This window comes from Corvus moneduloides, chromosome 3 (assembly GCF_009650955.1).
Source record: "Corvus moneduloides isolate bCorMon1 chromosome 3, bCorMon1.pri, whole genome shotgun sequence".
In the NCBI taxonomy this organism is placed as follows: Eukaryota; Metazoa; Chordata; class Aves; order Passeriformes; family Corvidae; genus Corvus; species Corvus moneduloides.
In genome coordinates, this window is record NC_045478.1 from 85,782,812 (window position 1) to 85,804,370 (window position 21,559).

General features: G+C 42.0%; 1 protein-coding gene and 1 long non-coding RNA gene across 3 annotated transcripts in view; one reads left to right on the forward strand and one right to left on the reverse strand.

Moving 5' to 3' along the window:
• Positions 1-4,946, forward strand: part of LOC116441058 — a 29,603-nt gene extending 24,657 nt beyond the window's left edge. Inside the window, exons 5-6 of one of the 2 annotated variants that reach the window (XR_004238864.1) lie at positions 1,346-1,685; positions 1,784-4,946. This is a non-coding gene — a long non-coding RNA (uncharacterized LOC116441058). The remainder of the gene's footprint in view (positions 1-1,345; positions 1,686-1,783) is intronic. The other variant, XR_004238865.1, reaches the window with a different exon arrangement.
• Positions 4,947-12,240: 7,294 nt separating this feature from the next.
• Positions 12,241-21,559, reverse strand: part of LOC116441059 (opsin-5-like) — a 29,776-nt gene continuing 20,457 nt past the window's right edge. The window contains exons 3-6 of the mRNA XM_032102585.1: positions 18,862-18,961; positions 16,674-16,778; positions 13,510-13,733; positions 12,241-12,849 (exon numbers count right to left, since the gene is read on the reverse strand). Coding sequence (XP_031958476.1) covers positions 12,409-12,849; positions 13,510-13,733; positions 16,674-16,778; positions 18,862-18,961 — 870 coding nt within the window. The 3' untranslated portion in view covers positions 12,241-12,408. The remainder of the gene's footprint in view (positions 12,850-13,509; positions 13,734-16,673; positions 16,779-18,861; positions 18,962-21,559) is intronic.

Sequence of the window (21,559 nt, forward strand, 5' to 3'; positions counted from 1 at the left end):
CTAGAAGGGCTATGACAAGGTCACCTTATCACTCAGGGTTCTGAAGACACATGCTGTGAAAATGCATGTGCTGGGGGACAAGTGGCTCAGGACCAGGCAAAAGGGAGAGGTTTCCTGCTGCTTCACTCACAGCCCTGCAACACCCTGACGTGTGCTGGGATCAGTGCTTGGGCTTCCGTTTGCAAAATCCGAATGGTTTTTGTTGCATCCTGGTAGGGGTTGCGAGCCCCAGGCAGAAGGCCAGGGAAAAATAAGGTCAGAGGAAGGCTGAGTGAGGCCTCTGTTGTGTTAATTTTGGTGAGTTACAGCCACAACCATATGCTGGTGTGTCCAGATTCTGGTTCAGCTCTTTTGTGTCTCCACTGACAGCTCACCAAGGCAGAGCAGCCCAAAACTGCTTTGAACTCTGCATGGTGAGTTTATCTTAGGCTGCTCAGTGCTAGTGATGGTTTCTGTGAGTCCCTTACCATAAAGTGAAAGACATTTATGGTCAGTGAGAAACATCTGGCGTGTTGTGCTTGTGCAACGCACTTGCAGGGGGAACAGAGGAGTCAATCCTGATTCACGCCAGTATTAAGAGAAGGAGGTGTCAGGCCTGCAGAGACACCTAAAATGGTGTGTTCCCCTCCTGAGTGAGCTAATAAAGTAGGAAACCAAGCTGTGCCAGCTGCAAGGTGAAATATTACATGCTAGCCTGTGTTACAGCTCCCTGGTGGCCTTGGCTGTTTGCTCCAGTGTGCTGGAGCAGGGGAGCTGCTGCTGCCAGCCCAGATGAGCTGTAAATAGCAGCTGCTGAGGCCTCTGGTGCAGTGGTTCTGCATACAGCCCCTGCTGTGTTTGGTGAGCTCCCCTTCCACATGTCCTTCTCACGGGCTTTCTGCCATCCAGCCGTCACTTCTGTGGATTAGGATTATCTATATATACTCTGAATCACTGCTTACAGGAGTTACCTGACAGGAGACCATCAGAGGCTCACTTTGTGGCAGTGCGTGAGAAAGCCTGTAAAGAACCTGCGAGTGCTGACTATAATTGTTTCCATCCAACTATTCTAGTCCAGCAAAGAAGACACTAATTTTTTTTGAAATTACACTTTAAAGATTCTGCTGCTTTAAAGTGAATTTCTTTGGTCTTTAGAAAATTAATGCTTTACAGCTTTCTTTTTAAGATTTGTTTTCCCCCAATGAGTGAATATATTTCATCATCTAAAAAAAGTCAAAGTACAAGAATGAGTAAGAAAATTGAAACAAGTCCTGATTTTTATGTAATAAGTAAATAGGGTTAATTTGTGGAAAGTAATTGTTTTTCTTTTTTAGTCTGTCACTTCATTTGTTTCTTTTCAATGCAGGTGTGGAGAATGGAATTAGTGTTACTGTGAGTGATGTATTTTGCCAAACAACTCTGGCTAGCTATGGGAAGTTCTGAGTAAACTCCCTGTTGTTTCATGTTTCCAAGCCTGGACTTTCTGCAGGCCACAGAGTTGGGACACAAAATCAGGCTGGTGCCTGCTAAGGATCCAAGAAATGACAAACAACAGATAAATTGAATTCAAAGGACATCTGCACAGCCATTTTTTCCATCATCACCTCTGGTCTTCTACAAGAGTGGTTCATGCAAATTAAGACATACAAACAAGAAGTGCTCAGAAAGTGAGTGATCAAGAGGTTAGCAGCACCTGTAGGAAACTGGTACAAATGCTAGATTTCATTTATTTCTCTCTTTATTTTTCTAGTTTTTGAAGAGTTTTTGAAAACATTCTGTTATGTCTTTGGTGTTTCTTCTGTAGGAAATCGTGACAGTGCAAGTGAACCTCCATGGAGTCAGTTGGCGTGAAGAAGACCGAACTTAGGAACTAGATTTTAGTGCTTGGACTGGTATTCCAGAAGACGTTTGCACTATCCTCACTTCTGCCTCAACTGTTTTCTAGAGTGGAAATCAACTCATTGGACTAAGAGCTGTCTCAGGCACTCATCAGTGGGAGAGTATAAGTGGTGTATGCATATTCTGTGCCATTAACAGTTGATGGAGTGTAATTTACTGCTGTCAGTGTGGCTATTGTTCCTAATCTACAAAACTTCAAAAAGTTTTGGAACAGTTTTATGCACAAGAATTTCAAAAAGAGAGACTAACCTTATCCTGCAGCACCCCAGCACTCGGTCTTGGTGTTTTCCTTTCTCAACATTTCACATGTTCTGTGACTTGGCCTCATCTTAAGACCCTGCAGATGAAGTCTTTGCAATTTGCAATTAATCATTTTGCTGTTGCTTGCAAGGGAATAGGATTTTATCTCTAGGATAAAGGGAGGACCTTTCCTCTCCTTGCTCCAAGGGACAGACATAAACACATAAGCAAGGGCATGATGGTGAAGGGAGACAGGGTGTTTCCTCTCTGATGCCCTCTGTTTCTCCTTCCTTCAGTACTGTGGGGAGAAGCTGTAAGGAGGCTGCAGGCATGATCCTGGCTGCTTGGGTGGGGCAGGATCAAATAGGGAAGACCAACAGCTTTTTCCTCAGTCCATCAACAATAAATCTTACAGGCCTGGTCATGTGCTGATATTGCTGTGGCCATAAACACCAATGTTGAGTTGTTACTTGGGGCTGGGAGGAATTTCATCCCGCATTTGAAAGGGTTAATATTTGTGGTGAGTCTTTCTGAAAAAGGGTATCCATGGTGGGGTTTTTTGTAGTCACACAACTTCTTTGTCACATGGTTTTATACAGTGAGGCTGAGAATTGGAGTAGTGGTACAAGGAATTTGAAACAAAGCCCTGAATTTTAATTATTCCAGGCAGGCAGAGGAGTTCTCTCTCTCTATGAATGATATTTAGGGATTTCTGCAGCTGAATGCCATTATCAAAGACAACATTTCGAATGAATAGCCCTACACATATTCTCCATGGCTGCCATATGAGTAACTATGAACACTTCTCGATCTTCCTCTTCCCACTCCCCTCTCCCACCTCAGCTAAAGCACAAACACTCATTTCAGGACTAAATATATACTCTTAAATAACTTCTGACATTTCTTTGTTGCTGCCTAATGAAGGCTGGGTTGATGAGCTAGAGAGAAGTTTTATATAAGCCCTTGTTGAGATGTTGTCGTAGGATCGGAAGTGGGCAGCACTGACAATTGTTAGCATTTGTCTCTGGAGTTTATTTAACTGCAGGTCTGTAAGTCTGCATGTCTGCTCGGCATACAGGGCTTTGTTGTATTGGTTTTGAGCCTCAGTGATGTGTCATGGTCCTGAGGACTGCGGGGTTCAAAAAGCAAGCCACACTGCTGTCCCCGCTGTGCTAACAAGGGGTTTCTGTGTGCCCTTGTTTGGAAGGAGATGTCCCACCAGGGATGTGCCAGCTGCTCCTCTTGGCTTTTCCAACCCTTTCAAAACACTTTTACACCCTGCTTCTTCCATTAATTGGATTATTTGTTTTTTAAGCTTGTTGCTGAGGAAGTCAAATTGACCACGCCTGGTTAACAAAGCCTGAAATAATTGTAAGTAAAAGCAGTGCTGAAGGGGGAGGCCAGCCACACAGACCAGGCCAGTTTCCTGGCCCTGCTGAGAGTACTTAATCCTTGCTGGGTTTATCCAGGTGTCATGGAAGGACACCTGGATGGCAGCCAGAGACGGGAAGCATGTCTGCTTGCTACCTGGTCTGGCCGTTCATCCTCTGTTTGTAACCTGGGCTAATATAAGGATTTACAGATAACAGGAATGAGCTGGTTTTCTTTTGGGGTGTCTGGAAAAGCTGTCTTTTCTGTGTTGACATTAACCTAACAAATGAAAATGTTCAGTTCAAAACGAGGGCTTCCTACTGTTACCTGTAAGGTAAGGGTGGCGGGACATTCTGCCCTTTGAAGTTTAGGTAGCTCAGTGAGATACCGTAAGTCTGCGAGACTAATACATGAGGTAAACCTACTGTTGTGATTAAGCAGAGAAAATAATTTAAACATCTTTAATGACTGCAACTGCCCAGACAACAGCTAGTTTTTACTTTGCTTACTATATTAAAAAATAAGATAAGCCTATTTTTTTTTTTAATGGCAGAAGTTCTTTGGGTACATTCTGCTACTCAGAAAGCAATCAAATTCTTCAGGATTAGAGGCAGCTGAGGCATGTCCTCTTCATCAAAACCTTTGGGATCTACAGCTGAGAGACCATATGTTTAGCATCCTTAGACCTGACTATGCCCACTGAACTACAACTGAACTTGCTGGGTGAAGTACTATTCCAGATTTGGCAGAGGGAAGCATTAGGGAAAAGTCTTTTGGTTATTCAGCTGAATCACTGAGTGGGTCTTATTTGGAAACTATAATTTTATAAGGCCAGAAATAGCATTCCAGGTATAGATTGTGGTAATATAACTAATGTTGTTAGCTTCATTTCTATTGCACATGCTTGTAAAGGGGAGAAGGCCCCAAAATCCATGTTGTCTTTGCAGGAGATGTTCAGAGAGATTACCCTTGGTAGTGGTTTTTTGATGCATATGCTAGACCTATTCTTTTCTGCTAGCATGAGAAATGTTTACAGGGCTCTTTGTGCGAGAACCAGGTAAGAGTTAACCTTGTGGGAACTCCCCGTGTTTCGCTATTCCATGGTGATGCTCCATTTTCATAGGAGGTTGGGTGAGAAAAAGCATTTGGCAACAATTGCCCTCTTCATGGTAAGAATTCTAATTGGAAAGTGTTTTGGTGGTGTATTCACCCCTGCTAAGTTTCTGATTGTTGGCTGTGCTCTTCCTCTTCTGTTGCCAAAGCACCTGCTGAAAATGCATATTGGGTTATTACGGGATGTGCCAATAAAACAAGCTGAAAACATGAAGCTTGAAACATGGGATTTCTGTTAGACTGGAAATGGGGAACAGCAGCGCTGCTTCTCCTCAGGTCACGGTGAATCAACAGAGACATGGGTGGGCACCACCAACCATTACAGAGAGACAGTGAGTGGGGCATAAGCAAACAGGACATCTAAATTAACCTGAGAAAGACTCAAGTGTGCTAAACACTGCTGCAGCCCAGGAGTTGGTAGAGACTCCCTCTTATCTGTTCTAATGTCTGGTGTCAAGCTTTTTGGCTCCTTTATCAGCATACATACCTGTCTAATTATCCTAGTGCTAGCCAGGTCTTTTCTCACAGCCCCCTAAGAGTCACATTTTCCCACACTTCCCAAGTCCATGTTCTTCACCTCTTGTAAAAGCTCTGATTTCCTTCAGAAGTCAAACTACTAAAGAGCTTCTTGTGAAGAATGTATAGCATCTTTCAAAGAATAAGGTGTATCAGTTTTCCAAAGTGAATGTTTTCCCTTGCCATGACTCCAAGGATGTGGAATGGTCTGGTAACAGCTCCTCCAAACTGTGGGGAGATACGGGTCTCATCTCTGGAGCTAAGAAGTTAAACTTCCAAATTCTTGAACTGGTCATTTGCCTGGGATGATTTTTTCTGATAGGACACACAACAATGTGTGTCAGCTGGTGTACTCAACTGCCTTTCAGCAAAGGAAGCTGAGGGCTGGATTGTCAGGTAAAATGGTATCAGTCAAGGATAAGCTAAAGCCCCTTTTCTATTCCCTTTAAATCCCTGTATAGGCTACATGTTATCTCATGATTGGTAGCTCATTCTCAGAGATGTTGGTGTTGTTCATTTCACACAGCAGTTTACCAGTGGTGCAAAGCATGCCCCAAGTTCTCCCAATTCACTGTACAAACATTAATGTGATATGAATCTGTTAGAAATTTGTCTTTGGCACATGACAAGGCTTTGCCAGGTCACATCACAGAGATGTTCATGCTCTCATTTGTACTGCCAGATATTATTCTGACTTCACACTTTGTTTTTGCAAATACTGTGGCAGATGTGACGTTTATAGAGGTGTGTTGTGCTTGGGCAGCTTGCAGGGACCTTGTGCTGGACCCAGCAGATCTGCCTCTGGCCACACATGCACCCCTCCAGGGACCATCCCAGCTTTTGCTCTAGCAGTGGTTCTTTTCCAGCAGCCAGGCTGGCTGGTGTACAGTGTGAAAGGCTGCTGAAGGCTGTCAAATATCAGTGAGGGAGGGCATTTATTGCAGTGATTTTTGCAAGTCCTTCCACTCTCCTTTTACTAGGTTACATCCTATTACATAATTAAATGCTGCATATTTGTTATCCCAGAGGCCTTTTTCATTGACTGAGCATCAAAGAAGATGATTATTGGCACAGACAGCCCGTAGTTCTATTTTTGTTTTTATTATTCAGCGTTGGCCCTGTTTTTTTTCTATCAGCAATGGGCTTATTACATTTCATTAGTAGTTTTCTTACTGTTCTGTGTTCCTACCGTAGTACCTATTTTGACATTCTTTAAATCTTATATTTATTCTTGTGCTTCTCCTGCACATCAAGATGTTTTCAGTCTTGTTTCCCCTTTTATTGATAATACAAAAATAATCCAACCCAGAAAAGAAAGTACTTTAAGAAGTATGTGTTAAATACACATGTGGGTACCCAAAGCTATAGAGGAAAGCACAGGTCCAGATGACACTCCTGCAGTCAATGCAATTCACTTACCTCTTTTAATCTCAGTGTGGGTATATGAAGCTCTTTAAGAGTCTGCTAGGCACAAAGATTCTTGCAGAATCTCTGGATATGAATATCCAGTAGTACCTTTACTCCATTCTTCTGGACAAGACCATGTTTTCAGTTCTAGCTTGCTTCATCTGGAATCACCTAATTGCCATCTCCCAAGAAGCAGGGATATATGCTGATCATGAGGACCTTGGAGGTATTTTTTCCCAATTGCACAAGATTGTAGCTTTTCATATTCCTTCATCACCAGTGCAGGAAGGGATTAGGTAGTTTTTGCTGCAGGTGGGAATTAGGCGCTTCAGACCAAAACTAAACAGAGAGCCATTTTACCCTGCAGGAGCCTTCACTTTGGTCTGCAGAGTTCCTGAAGTGCTTGCAAAAATCCTTTGCATTTGTTGATTTACTGAGAAGGTTCAGACTCCACATTTTCAGCAATTTGAGAGGTAGGCAGAGGCACACACAGCATTGTCAAGAAAACCTGGTTTGCCAGGCTGGTTTGAAAACAGAGCCAAGGTAGTGTACCAATCCTTTTCGTTATTGCCCAAGGTGGAAACTATTCACCAGGGTAGCAGCAGAACAATGCCTCTTGTGAACCCTGTCCTCAGGAATGGGTTTTGCCTCCATCTGTCTCTCCTGAGGATAAGAACTAAACCATAGGCCATGTTTGGGTGGGCACACTCTAGATTCTCTCTTATTGCGTTAGTCTGCGCAGCCAAGAATAAAGAATCTTATGGGGTGAAGAGAGAGCCTGCAAGGGGGTGCAAGCTGAGTGGTTCACACTGTAATAAAATCACTGTCTTAAGGGGGGATGAAGGGTTTCTTGTTTTCTGGCCTCTGCTACAAGAAATACTTTTACATGAGTCATCAGATAAAATGCATTAACAGCACTGAGAACAGGGACTGGACTGGACTGGAGTAAAGCTATCCCACTCCCCTCCAACTGCACACTCAAGTTATTTCATGTTTGCATTTGAAATGTCGAAGTTATTAAGAAATGCGTTTGTGTATCTCAATGTGCCACATCCTGAAGGGTTTTCAGCTTGGCAAAAATGCTAGCAGGGGAAAGGTGGGCCCAAATGGTTTTCTTGGCATAAATAAACAAAGGATTATGATAACTTTTTCCCCTCTCCCCAATCCAGAAGAGGCTATTTTTTAAATGTGGAAATTGATATAGAATTAATCCTGAATTAACTTAATTGTTTGAACCCGTAGTCCCAGAGAAAGGGTTGTGTCAGTGGCAGGGATGTTGGTAATCACTTGTAAGGCCAAAGTTGTACATGTGAGTATTAATAACTGCACTTCATGATTAATAACTGCAGTGATTTTTGGTATAATACTGATATGTTGGTACTAATGAATAATATGATAATAAGAAGTAATCAAGTAAGATCCAATGAGATTTGATACACGTGAATTAGTGGCCATTAAGAACTCACCTGCTGTAGTGTACTAATCAATAGCTAATCAAAACAGTGGGAAATGGTTGGAAATTAATATGTAGAGTAGCTAAAGGCATAATTTAAAGGGTGCCTTAAGGCTTCAAGCATTTTTCATGTGACTTTCATTATGCTCAAGCACATTGTTTTTTGCTAGTGTTGCTTTTAGCAATGTCAAAAACTCTGTGATTACAGAATTGGAGTAATGAAACAGCTAGCAAGAGTGTTTTTGGGTGGGTTCCTTTGCATCTAGGGTAAGATGTCTGTCTCAGATCCTGCTGGAACAAGCCAGAAAACGCTGACAGTATCCTTCAAAAATGTTAGAATTAGTGGCCATTACTACCTTCTGCAGATGGTGCTATAATTTTGGTATGCCATACATGAAAACAACCCCAACAATCACAAAATCTCACAGTAGAATCCAGGGCTGATCAAGAGAGACAGAAGGAGCCTACAGGCCAGAATTTCTATGCCAAAGGGAGAGAGATCTAAATATTGTTCTCCTACCTCATGACAAGAAACCATTTGGATACTAGCAATAGACATGAGATCTCATTTGTGCAGGCTGGCACTAAGCCATTCAATACAAAACACAATGAAATAGGCCCATGGCTGAGGCAGTGGAAGAACTAGGTGCTGTTATGCAGCCCATGTGGGTTGTCTCCTCTGTGCCTTCACAAAATCGGAAGAGGCATCACTAGGATGGATATCCTATGTCATAGAGATATGACATCTAGCCCTGCCTTTGGTTCACCCATCAGCTTTTGGCATTAGAAAAAAGCAAAAATATAGTGTTGCTAAAGAGAAAGCACTGGGAGAAGGTAGTTCTTTGCTTCGTCACGCTGAGCAGGACCTCCCTTGTCAGACCATCTCAGGTGGAGAGCGTTCAGACCTGCAATTTTCCAGAGAAGCCTCCTTGTCACCAGATTATCAGTCAGGACAACAGCCTTCTCACATCTCTGCTGCTAAAAGTCACCAGGTGAAAATCCAAGGCTGTGAGGAGCAGCAAGGTTATGGGCAGAAGTGATTTGACTCTGGGACTCTCTATGTTGTTTGTACTTCATTCTTGCTAAGTAAAAATCATGAAACCCCACACCCCTCTTCAGCATCCTTCCTGCCTGTCTCAAGCCACCAAGATCTTTGCTCCTTTCTGACTGGCAGTGCTGGCTCAGCAGGCTGAGGAGCCCATCTGTGGGTGCAGCAGCAGGGGCCAGCCTTGTCTGGGCACATGAGGGACCACAAACAAGGGGAGGAAATCCAAGGTACAGGAAAAGTGTTTTACAAATGGATTTGTGATGATTCCCACACTTAAAATGCTGATGTGCTTTCCCTTACATGCACTCCAATAATGGATTCTGGACCTCTTTTATGCCTTTGAGCGACTTGCTGGTGTTTGTCGGGTGCAGCTACAGGGCACTGATGCTTTAGGGCTGGAAGCTTTTTTTACCCGAGTAACTTAGTGACGAAAGTGCTCCCTGCTGTTACTGATCCTGGAACACAGGTTGGGGTCTGCAAAGACATCTCGTGGCACCCTGTAAAACCATCTGCTCTGCTCTACAGCTGTGCAGTCCTGTGGTGTATTACCATGTATCCACAAAGGACTTGGAGCTGTTGGCCTTGCAGGAGAGAGGTCTTGAGCAGTCCAGTAAAGGCTTTTTCTGTGTTGTGTCTGTTCTAGTTGTCTTTCAGCAGGTATGCATCCTTTGACTCCTGGCCTCTTGCTCCCCGCTGATCTGGTTTCCTCCCCTCTATGTTTTTCCTCTAATTTTTGCTCCTATTTTTGCCTCTTTTTTGCATACACCTCTCTCTTCCCCCAGTCTAGCCTCACTGTATGTGCTCAAGGGTGTATGAACTACTAGAGATTTCCAGCTGGAGTTTTGGGACACTCCTGGAATATGGCCTTGTGCTCTGCCTGCCCTGCTTGTCTTTTTCACATCTTTCTGTTTCAGAGTCTGAATCCTGCAGATCAGCAGCATTTTGTAACGCTAGCAGGGCAAGAATTTTTCTCTAGGTATCTGTAAATTAGCAGAAATACAGATTGCAAGCCAGGCTGGCACCTACAGCCACAGAGTGGCTCTGGGCAGGTGTCCGGCACACACGTGGCTGCGGGTGTCTCTGGGAATGCAGTGGGGCTGACCCAAGCACCTCTGTCTCTCTGTGGAGCAAAACCCAAGCACTTTCAGCAGTGAGAATTCTCAGTCCATCATGGTTACTGAGGTGGATTTTTTTTTGTTACACTTAGAAGCTTTTCAAAACTGTGTGCTAACTTTGGCTAGCCCAGCCCTGGCTTCATCCAGCTGCTACAGGATTTTGGATCCTAAACAATTTCATCTATTTCTGCAGCTGCAGCATGCATCTTTTATCTGGAAGCAAAATGTTTACTTATTTGCCTTAATTATTTATGGTAATGAAATAGCATCCATATCTCAAAATTTTCCAGAAAAATGAATGCTCTTGTAGTTCAGACCTGTGGCCCATGAAAGAAAAACACAGTTCCTCAGTGTTGCTTGTAATGTTTATTTGTTTTTAACTTCAAAACACAGGTGATTTTCTCAAAACAAATAGAGTAATGGGGAAATGGAAGGTGGGCTCTCTTTGTAACTTTCCCAAGAAATGAATCTGGAAGAGCTCATATTTTTGCAAAACAGCTACATTTTAGCACACCCAGACAGCAAGATTTCAAAAATTCATAAGTAGCAGAGGTTAGCAAAGAGTGTGCTGCTTTTTTTCTTTTTTTTTTCCCCTTTCTTTTTTCCCCCGTTTAACTTGCAAATGGCACTAAATGAACCCACAATTTCCTCATGACTAACACAGAGACATTTTTAAAAGAAGTCCTCTTGGGTATGCAGTTACTTTTCAAGACAGGAGATTATGAAGACATACCTCCTCATTTTGATTCTGTAAAATAAACTTGGTGACATAATTGTAACATCTGATAGTCTGGCAACAGATTTAGGCCTACAGCATAGCTATTTAAATCACTATCCTTAGTTGCTACTTAGTTGGGTTTACCTAAAAGTCACTTTTTACCCATAGGCAGGTAGCTACGCTTTCTTTAGAAGCAGCAGTGAAGTGTTGGATTATACTTTTGTAAATAGCTCTGATGCCACACCCTCACCAGTCCTCTTAAAACCTAAGTGTCAGTTTTGGTTTCATTGCCTGTACATCTCTTGCTCCGCCTTGATAGAAAGGTAGAAAAATAACCCATTTTGGAGACAATCAGTAAAATCAAAGGCCAGCTTTCCTGAATCAGAGTGCTAGAGCCAGGCCCCTACTCACCAGGAAGGTCAGGGGAGGTGTAAATAATTCTGCAAACCAATGAGGAAAGGTATTGAAGCCGCTGCTCATACTACAGTGACTAGAAAATACCAGGCTTAGCATTTTTCAGTATATTACTACTCCTAATCCTTGCATAGACATACAGAGAGTCAGGCACAGGCCATCAGAAGATGACCTATGAAGGTGATCTATGAAGACAGGCTGAGAGCTGGGGCTGTTTAGTCTGGAGAAGGCTTTGGGGAGACCTCACAGCAGCCTTCCAGTACAAAAGGGGATGGAGAGGGACATTTTACAAGTGACAGGACAAGGGGGGAAAGACTTTAAACTGAAAGACAGTAGGTTTTAGATTAGATATTAGGAAGAAATTCTTTACTGTGAGGGTAATGAGACATTGCAACAGGTTGCCCAGGGAAGATGAGGGCGCTCCACTCATGGAAGCATTCAAGAGCAGGTTGGGTGGGGCTTTGAGCAACCTGGTGTAGTGGAAAGTGTCCTGGTCCATGGCAGAGGGGTTGAAAATAGATGATCTGTAAGGTTCCTTCCAACACAAACTGTTCTCTGATCCTGTGATCAGACACACTCCCATGAAGTCCCTGTGGGGCCTGGGAGCCCTATGGTGGGCACACCTGGGTGCTCTAAAGGGAGAACATGGCTTTTCCCACTACCTTGCAGCCTTTGCAGCAGTAGCAGCTCCACAGAAATCTCAGCAGGGCCCATCTTCTCCTACAGCTGTGAAGCACCACTGAGTTAAAACAATCATCTGTGGCTGTGACTGTTAAAGAGCAAAAGACATATTTGGAAATGTAGTCCAGAACTAATAAAATTTGGATAGCAACGTATTAATTATTTTTGCTAGCTAATGCCTGGTCTCCTGAAGTCAGTCTTTCTTTTCCTACATGACTGTGAAAATGAAGTGTTTCTGGCACTGGGTGTGCTGCCCACACTGTAATGTTCTTTGTAGCATTTTGTAATCTACATGGAAGGAAAAATATCACTTTACCATCTGATTTGCTTGAGTTGTATAGTCATCAGTGCTACAGCAAGAAACAGATGGAACGGGAATTAGTAAATTACTCAAGCGCTGCTCTGTAGATCATCTTCCTGAACACAGAGTGCATGTATTAAACAGCCACAAAACTTACAACCTATCACATTCAATATCAGGGTTCCTGGATGGTGTATCGAGAATACCAAAATACACTTCCCTGTTTGCTGGTGGTGGGGTGTTGGTTGGGCTTCCCACCCCGGAATCAGGGCTTGGTGCAGGGTGCATTTCTGCAGCACACTTCTCTTCTTTCTGAGAAGGCTGTGGCTGCTTTGGTTTGAGGTTTTTGAAACGTTTGAGCTTCACAGGATCCTTGACTTCCTTGGCACAATGGAACAAGATAAAAATGTCCCTTCGAAATTTGGAGCTCATTCCAAAGTAGATAACGGGATTGTAGAAGCTAGCAGACTTAGCAAACAAACTGGCAAGGATGCTGGTAAGGTTGGGCACAGGGTGACCGTAGGCAGACCATATAGAGATGACAGCATATGGTGACCATGCAATAATGAAGGCTGTGCAAATGACAATAGAAACCTAAAACACAGAAGAAGAATAGTCTTAAATCTATTCTGGAAGACTACATCAGGAAAGGAAAACACTGGGAATAGTAACCTGAACACTTGGCTGGAAGGGAAAAGTCCAGATTGCCCTGAGGGTATGGTTTACAGGAGAATATGGGAAAGCAAATGGTTTGCTTTGATACAGCCAGGCAGACCTGGCTATATATTGAATTTTGGCATGGTGTGTGGTTGAGAAATGCCTCATCTAACAGAATGAAAATAGCTACATTCCCATATGTTTATAAGCATACAGAAGGTTTCAGGTAGACTTAACTAAACAGTGAGTAAATTAAAATCTCCACTCTAACTTCTGAGTATGCTCAGAAGTAATGTAACTTCTGAAAGAAAAAAGCATATGCCAAACCAAATTTTTGGGGTTTGTGCTGTATAACCCACTCCAATTATATTTAGATTATTTTTCACATGTGATGTAGCACCAATATTAACCAATAGATGCAGTAGAAATTTTAAACAAAGCTCATATTCTTCACTGAGTTCAGACTCTCTCACTACAGTTATCAAGAAATTAAATGCAATTGATTGGTTTTGTTCTCTTCTGTTCTAGTTGAGACCAATTTTTGGAAAGACAGATTTCATTGAGATGAATCCTACCCAACATGAAACCCAGACTCACCCTGGTGACGTCCCGCTCTATTCTCCTCTGTCTGTCTGTGGGATCACCCAGTCCTGTCAATGCATGGCTTAGTTTGACAGTATTGATAATCGACACATATGAGAAGACCATGACTGTGACAGGTAGGAAAAAACAGCAGATAAAAATGGAGATGATGTAGGACTTGTAGATTGTAGAGAAGTTGGCTTTTGCCCAGTCTATCTCACATGTGCCATACATGCGATCTGGAAAGCAAGGATACGTTGGTCAGCATTTTTACAATATTTATCTACTTTTGAGCAATTAATTTATTAGTTAAAATGCTGTATTTTTCTTCTGTTGAGCACTACAGAATGGATTTATCTTCCTGATTTAATGAGACATGACATTACTTCCTACATAAATAATTTTTCAAGACCAGCTAGACTGTAACAAATTTTAATGTGTATTATCATTCTGTCGAGTTTCTACTGCCAGTGTAAACCCATAATGCACAAACTGTTGTTTCAGGATAGGAAATTGTGACACTTTATTTAAAAAAAAAAGGTTTTATATCCTTGAGTGATACGTACTCTTATTTGTCATAGCACTCTATGTAGTAACTTCGTAAGAGGGGCACTGTAACAGCGTAACAAGGAATTCCATAGACCGTATGCCAAATGAAAAAAGTCACTACTTACATAACGAAGTAGAAAATGAAAATATTGAGCCTCCTTGAGACAATGGAACTTCTACTGCAGAGAAGTACTACTGAGAGCCATGAGACCAAATTGATACAGCTAATGATAAAGATTACGAGACAATAAAACATATAAATACTTTGAAAGATATGAGACCTTTCGATAAATGGGAAACACACAGTCCAGCAACACAGAGATGCAGTCAGGCAGATTGCAGGGTCTACCACAAGTGAGACAACAGCTGATCAGGTACTTAAGGAAAAGGCAGTGGGAATAACATGTGGGAATAGGCAGTGGGAATAACTGGCTCAAACACTTCTATATATAACAGTTGACTTCTTTAGTTCCCCTGATGTGTTTGTAAAGATGTCCTGATAGAAAAACTTGAGTTCTATAACATTAGAGGGTGTTCTATAACATTAGAGGGTTTTCTATAGATCGTGAATTGTGTATTTTCCTTTTTAAGTGGAAAAAGCTGGGGTTTTTTTCTAACAGCTATGGCAACAAATTGACTTACAAATAAATGAAGCATGAATCAAAATTATGTAAGTCAAGTATTTACAGGTCCCGGAGATATGTTACAGGTGAAGACTACATGATTTAGCAGCAGATCTCTCCCTAACATCCAGGAGTAGTTTTGAAGAAAAAAAATTCCCTTAATTCCTCACAGGTGATAGGAGATTTAAACAGGAGGAATTAAATGAGCAAAACCTTAAAATCTCTTTTATGATTCTCATCAAAAAGAGCTTGGCATTTTATCACCAAAAGCTCTAGGTTTTCCTGTCTGAATTTGTTCTGTAATAGAAATAGATTTTTCTCTCCTTTGCCTTTTTCATCAGTAGACCTCAAGATTCAAAAATATAACCATAAAATCTGGCTTAATTCTGGATTTCTGCTTTTTGGAACTTTTGCCTGAAAAATGAAACCAGCCTCCAGATGACAAGAAAAGAAAATCCTGCAGATTTTCCACAAGTCAGAATTCAGAGCTATGTTTTCCCCCTCTGGAGGGACAAAAACAAGTGGCTTTCCCAAAAATCAGTGGGGTCCTGGGGTCCCCTGAAGATATTGTGTAGAAGTGAAAGGTCCAAGGCAGCCAGCTGTAATGTGCTGTGGTCTGCTGGTGCCTGCTTCTGGACTTGCCACTGCTGGGCTCCCACATCTCCATGGGTGCCCTCACTGGAGGTGTGTTTAGAGAGAGATAGCCCAGGAACCTGAAACTGCTGTGAGTCTCAGTAGGGGAAAGCACTCCTAGAAGTAGTCTTGAAAACCACTGTCAATTCAAAGTACAAACAAGGTCTACAGGGGCACTTGAATGTCCTGACAAAGCAGTGTTGCCCAAAAAGTCCGTGGCTCCAGTTTAAGGCCAAAAGCAGACATCAGAAGTCCCTCTATAAATGAGGAGCTGGTAGATTAGTGTAAAAAGAATACAGATCACCAGAAGATACACAGAAAATTACCAGTCCAAACCACCCAAGTTTATGACAGGTCCAGAGTGCAAAAATATGACATAAAATTCAAACAGTCTAATAAACAGCTGGAATTTGTCTCAAACCAAAGGTCCATTGAGCTTAATATCTTGGGTGTATTTTGGTTTGTGAAGGATAGAACACTTAACCAACCATAGGAATGGCTGCTTTTCTCACACCCACACTTCAAGGGTCCAGAGATACCTCAAAGTTACGTACTTAGTAAATAAGAAAATAAATGCACATAGCTGCTTCAGTAAGCCTCCATAGATTTCATGGCTTGTCAAAGAATGCAGAGGCTTACGGGATCCAGACAGGTAACTGCTGGACAATGTCAGTCACATGATTTCAATTGTTGAGACTTCTGTATCATTACCATTTGTTCCTAGATACTGGTTTTGTTGAATTCCTAAAGGCTTGAATTGAGGCAATTTCTCCATCTTTCCCCCATGAAGAAATTTTCTGGTCTGGAAATATCCCTTAGCCCTTGAATTCCTTCAGTGTTCACTATATTAATTTTTTCCTATTTTAAATTCCCCCCCTTTTTTGATATGGCTTTATCTTGCGCCCTGATTCTTTCTTGGACTGACAAACTTTCCAACATCTTTTAGTTCCTTTGCTATGTAAGTTTTCATATTTCCAACAAATTGTTTTGTCAAATCTTTCTGGCTCATCTTATTATAGTTTCAAGTTTAACTTGCTGGAACTTGTGTTCTTTTCTAGTTTCCTAAACTTGACAGTTTTTGAAAGATGTCTTTTGATAGTTTTCTTTATCTCACTGCTTAACCATGCCAAGTATTTTTGGCCTCTCTTTTTTCATAGGCAATATGCACTTGGTCCAAGCCTTTCCTGTGAAATCTTCAAAAAAATCTCTTTATAGCTGATACCAAAGCAGGCAAAACTCTGCGCCTATGTCACGCACGATGAATGATTTTCTCAGCTCCACGGTCTGATTTATCACAAACAGCAAGAAAGAAAGGTAAGTATCTTTGTCAAGGGGAGAGGTGCCAGGTAAGTACAACTGAAAGATACCTGTTACCTGTATAACTGCCCCAGCCAAGTAATGGAGCTGCGGACCAGAAGAAAGCTGCTACCCAAATGAGAACCAGAGCGACCGACATGCTGCTGTTGCTGATGCAGTGACCTGCAATGGCATGCTTGTGTCAGAAAATAGTATTGGAAAGGCAATCTCTGAAACCTAAATGGACTCCTATACTACCAGCTAATAAGCAAAACACAGCTATTAAAAAATATTAACATAGAAAAATGCATATTCATAAGAAAAGTTTGATTTTGAAAGCATCTGTCAGGCTTATGTTACCACTGAAGAGTGGAAATGAATGTTTTTTAAGCAGGAGACAATGAGTTTGTTGAGCACTGTGGAATTAGCAAATTCTAGACTTACACTTTGCAATTTTGTAAAATGCAGGAAACAGTTATATTTTACATAGAAATAAACAAGATAAATCTAAATTCAGGGGACTTTCTTACTCACTTCAAGGTTTTTCCCTGTTAAAAGGGAGAAACTAGCCCAGACTGTATTAACCATTCGATACAAAAGATTCAATCTGTCCTGCTGTTGCCATTCACTGTGGTTATTTCTTCATTTATGTAGGAAATATTCATGCAGTCACCAATTTCTGTTCCTCAACATTTCTGTAATGTTATACTGGGTACTTGCTCAGATTTACTTGAGATACAAACATAAATTATGCACACGATCAGATGGAAATGTGGTAGAGCTTCACAAAAGAGAAATGTGGGTTTTAAATATGACTTCTTAACATGCAATGAATAGAAGATGTAGGATTATATCACAACCAAATTCTATCAGCTCCAGCAGCATTTTGTGCTGAAAGCTGACTTCAACAAGTCTATCATTACAACAAACTGCAGAAGAACTTTCTGCAGAAAAAGTACCTCCGTGCAGAAGTTCTTTTCACAGCAATTACTCCTTGTGCTAGTAGAGAGAAAAACTCATCTGATGCATCCTGTATACTTACACATACTTTCCTGCAGACATTGAGAGGTTCCTGCCTGAAAGACAGTGCAAGCCACTTGTAATAAAGGCATGAAAATCGATCATACATTGTCCAAAGATTGGTGAAAAGAAGCCTAGGGATAACTTATGGTAGGTGTAGGTATAAAGAAGAGAGAATACATAGGACTCTCAGTGGAAGTCAAAATTTTGAGCAGGCAGGAGGCTCAGGATAAATGGTGAGGAAGTTTCTACTGATCCAGTGAAAGAGAGTGCCTGGGATGAGCGTGGTGATATATATGGACTGGTGAGGGCTTCAAAGGGCAGGAAATGTTTAAAGGATTTCATATCAGGTTTGTGGGACAGTGGGACAATCATATGTCTTCACAGAGGCATAACCAAAGGCTAACAAAAAACAAAGTTCAAAAATACAGAGTGGTGAATAAAATGTTTGTAGCACCCGAGAGAGTAATGAACTGCGGTTGTTTGAGATATTAACGCTACAGATCAACAGGGCACTAGAGAAGGAAGAAGTGTGGGTATGAAGCTGTGGCAATGATGCTTTGCAGATCTGGGAGACAGGTAGGAGACAGGAACTGTGCAGGCAGAGTTGGGTCATAGTCAGTTCTGGGGATGGTAGGAGTAATTTTCATCTGACATGGCGTGAAAATGTCCAAGGGGAGTCTGGAGACGCACGTGGGGATGGCAGTGCTGCAAAAGCTGGAGCAAAGACCTGCAGGCTGAATGTTCCCAGTGCCATCTAAAGGCATCATGATGCCTGCTGTGCATAAACCCTGGCAAAACACCCTGAAGAATGAAAATGTTTGTTTGTACGGCAGCTTTCTGAATGAAGGATCTGATCCCTGACCGGAAACTTCCCAAACATCATCTCATAGAAGATCAAATCTATTTCTGTGAGATACAGACAACGATGTATCACTTAGGAGCAATTTAAGTCACACTTTGAGGAATACAGAGGGTCAGGAGGACCTGTGGTATCTTTGGCACAAGGATGAATTTACTCATGATGGCCCAAGTGTACTTGTAATAATTTGGCTCTTGCTGGAGTTTACCCTGAAGGATTCTATGAAAACATGTTTGTAATGTAAATGACAATATTATGTCCTGGTTTCCAATAAATTCAATTTATATTTAATATAGTCTGAGTGACTGACAATAGTAACTGAGAGAAATACAGATTGGCACCAGGTTCAGTGAAGGCAGAACTGGACGTGCCTTTATTCCTTACCTCTCTCAGGATGGCAGCCCTTGATATAGCGTGTCACACTGATCACTGTAAGGGTATTAATGCTAGCCAGGCCAAAGAGAAGTGTCAGGAAGCCATCAACCTGAAAAACAAAGCAGTACAGAATGTTCTTTTACTGTAGAGAATTGAGGGGGAAAAGAACCACAGGAATTTCTCCTGTCATTTTCATGTTAATGAACTCAGAAGTTTTTCCAGAAACCCAACTAGCAGGGAAATACAAAATGTCAGGTGCAGTTATCTTCTATAGGATCAGTGAGCAAGTAAATGTTCAAAAATTATGTAAGTGCTCCGTCATGTACATACAATAAGCAAGCAAGCACACCCTTACATCTGTGCTTCCCTTAAATGTCTTGCTAAATGAAGGAGAAAAACTTTGAACTGGAAAGAAGAAAAGCCCTGACCAGGCAAAAATGCCCTGGATGCAGCTGCCCTGCTTATACAGAACAAACATGTAAACTGATCCTAAGAAATTTAGGCCAAAGAGGGAAGAATGTAGGAGGTGATGGGCTTGGCTGAGTGAGAAAATTTGGGTTTTTTTCAAAAAAGACCCCCAAACCTAAATAGATCCAGTAGATTGAGTCTCAATGTCTGGTGCTACTGGTTGCCTGCTATTTCTGAAGCCCTGATCCTCATCCCCTTGCTGTGACACAGGCAGAGCTGTGCAGCTCTGTGGCTCCCGCTGACATCAGTGCTTCAGCCACATCCCAGGATGGCCACAACTCTGTGAGCTCCACGTCCAGGTGTAACCAGGAAGTTCTGTTGACTGTAGTGGACATGGATGCAGCCATCTTCTAGGGAGCACTGTATGGCTGGGAAATGATCCAGGGCAACACACTGATGGCAGTCTTTATGTTTGGAATCTTGCACTGATATATTAAACTGTCCAGAGCAGAGGAGCTCTTGGAGGTCCCAGTTTTACATCTAGAGAAGCAAGAATATTAAGCGTCTCTGGACCGTAACTTGGCATTAAAATAGTGACATTATCGGCGGAAAAGCACACAATTATTCTACAGTAACAAACTCTGTCTTTGTATGAACAGGGACAGCTCCTGTGGAATTCAATTTATCCCAGCACTGAATCTGGGGCTTTAATCCAGGCTTAAAGCTAAGACCCTGGGAGATTGTATAAATTAAATCAGGTAAAGGGTTAGAAAAAGGACTGCTTCATCACTTCTTTCACTGGTGTTTTTTCTTATTACCAGTGCCCTCATATTGATTCTAAAGACTCTTTATGGCCAACTTTTACAGACCCACCACATTTTAAATGCATACAAGGCTTGCTACTACAACAATCTACACCCACCTGTGCTCCGATTACAATCAGCTCATGCTTGGTGTATAAATGCAACCATGTTTAGAACAGACTTTCTTGAATGTCTCAGCTACTTGGTAGAAGCTGCACTCAGCTGAATTTGGCCTGCTGTGTGCTGTGGAGGCTGGTGAAATACCTAGATATGTAAATGTGCTCTGTGTCTCATTAGTCTTACTGGTGCAAACAGCTGCCGCTTCTCCATTTGCTCTGCCAATGCTTCGTAGATGCGGAAAGTATAATGGCCATAATCTTAAGGAATTGCATTAGTTATTAGATTAGAAAGGAAGCAGTACTTCAACAAGAATGCAAATAAACACTTTGAAATTAAGTCTAAAGAGCCATGAGATTGAATGCTAAAAGAGCAGAACAGGCTTCTCACTGTGTATTACAGGCCTGTGTTGAAAGCAGGGGAGTTTTTCTGAAATAGATCTGTGTTTGTTTTATCACTGGCAGATGTGACTGTCACTTTTCTCCCACCCTCCTTCCCTGATGTCAGACTAAAGAGAGACAATTATATCAAGTGATTGGTCCAAACAGCCTCTGAGCACACCTACGAGGGACAAAGGTGGGTCTAAAAATACACTCTTGTCCTTTATCATTTAAGATGAAGCTGTCACCATAAGAAAGAAAAGCCTAAATGTTTTCTTTGGAGTGGGGCCTTGCTAATAAAATGCAGATTTATCTAAATCAACATAGTTCATAGGATTGAGCCATTGCCAGCACCACATCTTGTTTTCATACTACTTCATAACATCATTTCATCAGATCTTACGCAGGTGTGGGAGCTACCACCAGAGATGTTACCAGGGCCAAATGGTTTGTGAGTGGCTAAGTGGCAGCAGCCTCCCAGGGCAGCTATCATTGCCCCCATGCTGGCCACAGGCTTGGTGGTTTGGGAACAGGTGACAGCGGGGAATGTCATGAAGCAGAGGGAGCCCTGGGGATGACAAGAGCTCGGATGAAGTGAATAAAGGAGGTAAATGGTGGCTCTCAGGCAGAACAGCCCTTACAGGAGCCACAGCACCTGGAACATTAAACCACGAGAGACCATCCAACAGGCTGCTTTGGGAGCATGATGCTCAGATCACTCTTGACCCAAATGTTTATTGGCAACAAGTGGCTTTTGAGGCCTGCTATGCATAAACCATTTCCCAGCAACTTTGTCAATGCTGTAACACTTTTATACGGGTGTCATTTAGCCATATGTCTTCAGAAGAAAACAAGGGATCTTCCTCTCGATGTAGCCAAATTACTTCAAGCTTACACCTACTGGATTTGGAAGAAAGATCTGTGCTACTTCTTCTGTTCTTGAACAGACAGCCCTGACTGTAGGTAACAAGGCAACTGCTTGGCACCCAAAGTAGGTAA